Source organism: Loxodonta africana, chromosome 8 (genome assembly GCF_030014295.1).
Source record: "Loxodonta africana isolate mLoxAfr1 chromosome 8, mLoxAfr1.hap2, whole genome shotgun sequence".
Lineage (NCBI taxonomy): Eukaryota > Metazoa > Chordata > Mammalia > Proboscidea > Elephantidae > Loxodonta > Loxodonta africana.
The window spans coordinates 87,861,981-87,867,092 of NC_087349.1; the positions used below are offsets into that span (position 1 = coordinate 87,861,981).

Below are 5,112 nucleotides of genomic sequence, written 5' to 3' on the forward strand. Positions count from 1 at the left end.
AGGAAATCTCACAGGTGCTCTAGGAGGCCTGCAAACTCCAGTTTTTCTAGGATTTTCTCCCCAGCCTGACCTTCGTAAAACACCCCTTGGGAAGGAAGGAAGTCATATGTCTGTATTTGTTGATGATGCTATAAATTTTCTCTCCCACTCTTGGGGCTACATTAAAGTCTCCAAAAATGTGTGAAAGTAAAGGAAAAGCAGTAAGAGTTTTGGGAGGAAAGCTGCTTTGAACTCGTTCATTTGCTAGCTTCCTGTTTGAGAGCAGACAGATGCAGTGGTTGGAAGCAACTTAGGTATTGAACAACTTGGGGTGGGAGGCCCGCAAATATACCTAGAAAAATATGGTGAGACCAAAGAATAAATCTAATTTTTTTTCCCTGGGTTATGCGGCATGGAATGAGAACTGTGGACCTGCTACAGCCATGATGGCAATGAAATCAGAGTTGAATCTGAAGGGACTGAGATGTGTAACCTGGAGATGGGGCTAGGAGGGGGCAGTGGGAAAGTGCGGATGCTGAGAGGAGAAATTGGAGGGAGGGGTGCAACAGTTTACTGAAAACAGACCATGTTCAATATAAAGGGTAGAGCATACTGGAACATCTCCTAACAGTCCAAAACGAAGAGGGGGGCACGGCATCCGCACAACAGCTTTATACTGGAGCTAATTAAATGCAAATCTCTTAGCTCTTGGTTCACCGATGTGAGGAAAGACTGACTGAAGACAGTTTCAGCTTTTGAAAGGGGTTCTGTTTATATATACGTCAACATTCAGTTGGAGGTGAAAAGGTTAGCACTTGACCCAGGAAGTATCCATGTTGTTTCAAAAATAGATCTGCTTCATAAATTTCCTCACCATTCATTTTTTTCCATTATAAACTTTGATTATAACAATTTTAAAAAGCTGTTGTTACTTTAAAGAAAATCAACCTATTAAATAGACATTGGTTAGGCGCCATACAAGAATCTTGTGAAATTACACTCATGGGAGAAGCTTCAGCTACATGATAGTGGGAAGCATTCATTTTTATTCAAGAAAAGGACCACTTCTTGGAAAAAACATACCACCCTTCTCTCTCTCACTACATGAAATGAATCCAGTTTGTAGGAATTAACAAATTATAGCCCAGGCAAATACACTGATGCTTAAGCATACCTGAAACTTCAATATATTTATTACAGACATCTTAAGACCCGTAACTCTGCTCTGATCACATCACTTCAGAATCTCAGAGCTGTTCATGATTGTACAGGAAATGGGGAGTACCACAGGCTCACAAAAAACTGACAGAACTCAGTGTGGTACTTCAGGGAAATCAAAACATTGTGTGACATGCAAAAGACGATTCACGAATCACACAAAATATACATTCATTGAGCCATCCATCATGTTAACAACTAAGCTGAAAATACATCATATCCAGCTAAGATAACTGCGAAAGGAAGAAGCTGGTTTGAATACCTTTAGGTTCAGAATAATCCAGCACAAATTTTAAGTGGAGGGGGGCGGCCAGTGAAACAAGAAGGGGAAGGGATGGGGAGACAGCACAGGAAGCCAGGTTTCTGAACCTTGTGCTCTGTAGGCAGACCTTCTTAACTCACTGAAAATGAATTGAGGCTACTCTCTGAAGCATCTGATTGGGTTTAAATGAGAATGTATTCTTTTACCTATAACCACATATAAAATTGTACCAGCTTTGAGTTTGCCCACCCTGTTATAGTCACTTAATCCAAACATTTCTAGAAAATTTGTATAAAGATAAATCTCTCAGGACAAAGTATTTACAACCAGCAAACTCACACACATGAAATTGAATTAAATTAAGGGATGAATTGTGTAAACATGCTCATAGTGCATCTCTTCTTCATGAGCTCCTAGACTCTGTGTGTGTGTGTGTGTGTGTGTGTATATATATATATAGCCTACCTTTAAGATCAGGGTAGGGGAGGACTAAATATACAGATAAGTAAAAGATGAGAGGCTGTCCTCTGACATGTTTCTGCTGGCAAAGGGAACTATTTTCCAAAGGGGATCCAAAAGAACAGTAGGTTCTGTAAAAATAGAAAAGTGGGTAGAACTGTTAAGGGCCATCAGAAAATTGATGCTGGCACCCGATCTGGATTAAGAAGTTAACCCCCCACAAAGTCTCTGGTCTAGAATGCTCTAGAAACACATTAACCTGGCCAGAAGCTCCCCATATAGGACCAGAAAGGAAGAGAGAGACTGGAACTGGAAAGGAAGGTAAGCTAAGAATGTGCTTTGGGTTAGAAGTCCCAGCCCAAGGAGAAACCTGGACTACAGAGTCTGGGGCTGGGGTGCCCTCAGTGGGAGGTAGTCAGAGTGTCTGAGGTAGAAGACCCCGGGGAAGGAACGCAGGGTGAGGAGCTGGACTTCTCTGAGGATTCCTCGGCTTTCTCATCGCTTCCCGGCGGGGTGGCCGGAGAGATGGGTAAGAGGCCCTCCTTCTCCCGTTTCTTCTGCTTCATTCGGCGGTTCTGGAACCAGATCTTCACTTGGGTCTCGTTGAGCTGCAAGGACGCGGCGATCTCCACCCTGCGAGCTCGCGTCAGGTACTTGTTGAAGTGGAACTCCTTCTCCAGCTCCGTGAGTTGTTTCGTCGTGAAATTGGTACGGACCGCATTAGGTTGACCCACGTAGCCGTACTCCCCAACTTTCCCTGGGGTCAGGATGGAATGCGACGAGAGAAAAAGGTAAGAAAATTAAATCGACATGAGGGACATTTATCCCCTACACGCTTCAGAGCAACATTCAGGTAAAGGAGAGATGAAGAACTTGTGGGCACAAACCGGGCTGGGGAGGGTGAGTGATGAGATGTGAGGCGTTAACCTGAAGTCAACCATCAGTTTGGTCAGACCCCGTGATTAATGGATCCTGAGATATTAACAGAACCCACACTCATTCACTTGCTACTTCCAGAACCTCTCAAACTCAGTCCCTTTGAAAACGCATCCGTCCCAGAAGCTTCCGTGCCCCAACACACCTGGGCAATCTCCTGCCCCACAACACCGGTGTTAAGCAAGAACTTTTTTTTTTTTTTAAGACCGTTATTAACTTTCCTTGAGAATTAAGCATACCAACCCCTTGTAGTATCATCAAGGAGCATCCATCGGCTGGCAGTAGACTAGGACTGACCTGTTTTGGGAGGGTTTCTTTTGACTTTCATCCAGTCAAAGGTCTGCGCTGGAGAAGATGTCTCCGACGCAGGGGAGCGACAGGCTTCTTGGTGGCTGGCGTGGAGAGGGGACAAGGAGTTATTATACGTGGCCAAGGCCAGGCTCTGGTGCTCCTGTCCATATGAATGGTGAATGTACTGAGGCGAGCCCACTGCGCCCCCAGCATAACCCTGGTGGTGGTGATGATGCTGGACCATGGGAGATGAAAGATTTCCAGAGTAAACAGCGGGAGCGCACGGGGGGTACCCACCACTTACGTCTGCTTCCTGATTTAATGCGTAGGGGCTGTAAGGCGCGCCAAAGTTCTGTGCGCCGTAGCTTGTACTACAACTCGAGTGGGAGTAGGACACCCCCAGGTTCCCAGAAGTCTGGTAGGTGGCCGGCTGGGGGTGGTGGTGGTGGTGGTGGTGGTGGGGTGGGCTGATCTGCACCCCCCGGCCCACTAGGAAGCGGTCGTCGCCGCCGCAGCTGTTGGCACTGACCGCGCACGACTGGAAAGTTGTAATCCCATGGTCCGAGGGGTAGGCTCGCCCTGAGCAGGTCCCCGAATCACCACCGCTGAGGATGGGGTATTCCAGGAAGGAGCTCATTCTTGCATTGTCCATCTGTCACTGAGTGACTGGATCCTGCGACGCCCTGGGTGATCGTGCCAACTTTCTCACTTCCTCCATGGGGCCAGAGAAGAAAAATGATATGAATGTACAGTGAGCGGGAGGGGGGGCGGCGGGAGGGCCGAGGGAGCAAGGGGAGGGGCACGTGACTATGTCAGCCAATGGCTGAGCCTCCTGCGAAATTTTGCAGGCTCCAGCAGTGATGGATCACCGTTTCAGTGGCATTTAAATCCCCGGCGCTCCTCCGCCTAGGTGACGCGCAATCGCCCCCCCAGGCAGCCCAGGCGGCGGCAGCAGCCGCGATGTCTGCAAACAGCGGATTCGGAGCGCTGGGGCTAAGGGGGGCGGCTGTCTTCAGCGCACGCCCAACTCCGCTCGCCCCCCGTCCCGGAGGTGGGGGCTGGGGGGCATTCTCCGCTCCGTGCCCCTCCCCGTCGTGCACGGGAAGATGAACTGGCAAGAGGTGAGAAGGCGAGAGGGCTCCCGCTCTCTCGGGTCGGGAATCAGTGGGCTGGAACTCGCCGGGCGGCCGCAGGTACGCGGGCCCAGAGCGAAGCGCTCGGAGCCGGAAGGGTAGGCACTGGGCCGGAGCCGCGCCCCAGGATCTCCTAGCGTTTTCACTGTACTGTCCCTGCTGTGGGACCTTGGGGCCGGGAGGAGCGCCGAGAACGATGGCGGAGGCGAAACTGGGCCATCGGCTTTCCAAGCTCCAAGCAGAAAGGGAAGTGAGCAGAGAGCTGATTGGGAGGAACCCGGGGTGAGCGTGGAGGGGATGGGGGCAAGAAAAGAAACTCCCCCTTCCCCGGTCGCCGTAGCGGCCTTCCGGCCCCACACCCTCGCCATTAGCATGGCAATGAGGAGCTTCGGTAATTCGACGCCCAGGGGCGGGTGAGCGCTTGCTGCCGAGTTTGCAGGAAAAGGCCTAGGGTGGCGGGGCTCTTCTCCGCCCTTTCTCTCTCCTCGCTCTCCGCCCCTTTCTCCTCCCCACTCAGCTTTGCTCCGGGAGCCCTCCGGGAAACCCAGCAACTCTGCCACTAGATTTTGAGGCGTAGGAGGCGGGGGAAAGAGATGACGCTAGCGGACGTAGCCAGCGTGGTGGTCGGGCCGCGCGCTGCAGGCCATCTGCGGGCTCCCCAGGACCCAGGAGTCTGCGTGCCCGGGCGGGAGCCTCAAAGGGCGGGAGAACCACAGCTCCAAGAAAACATCCCCCCCCCCACCCGCCACCTTCCTCTTTTTTGGAAGGAAAATATTAGGAGTGGGAGAGCCTCCTTTACCCGCCCCCTACATTCTACTGCACGTCAGGGGTGGG

General features: G+C 51.0%; 1 protein-coding gene across 2 annotated transcripts; it reads right to left on the bottom strand.

Annotated features, from left to right (window-relative positions):
- Nucleotides 1-654: 654 nt before the first annotated feature.
- HOXA1 (homeobox A1) lies at nucleotides 655-3,797 on the bottom strand. 2 transcript variants are annotated; one of them, XM_003407063.4, is made up of 2 exons: nucleotides 3,152-3,797; nucleotides 655-2,675 (listed from the first exon to the last, which is right to left on the bottom strand). In XM_003407063.4, the coding sequence occupies exons 1-2, from the start codon at nucleotides 3,795-3,797 to the stop codon at nucleotides 2,320-2,322; spliced, it is 1,002 nt and encodes a 333-aa protein (XP_003407111.1). In that variant the 3' UTR covers nucleotides 655-2,319. The 2 variants fall into 2 exon arrangements, with proteins under 2 accessions (XP_003407111.1, XP_023400099.1); XM_023544331.2 differs by lacking the exon at nucleotides 655-2,675 and having other exon boundaries at nucleotides 3,136-3,246; nucleotides 3,450-3,797.
- Between the last annotated feature and the right edge of the window lie 1,315 nt (nucleotides 3,798-5,112).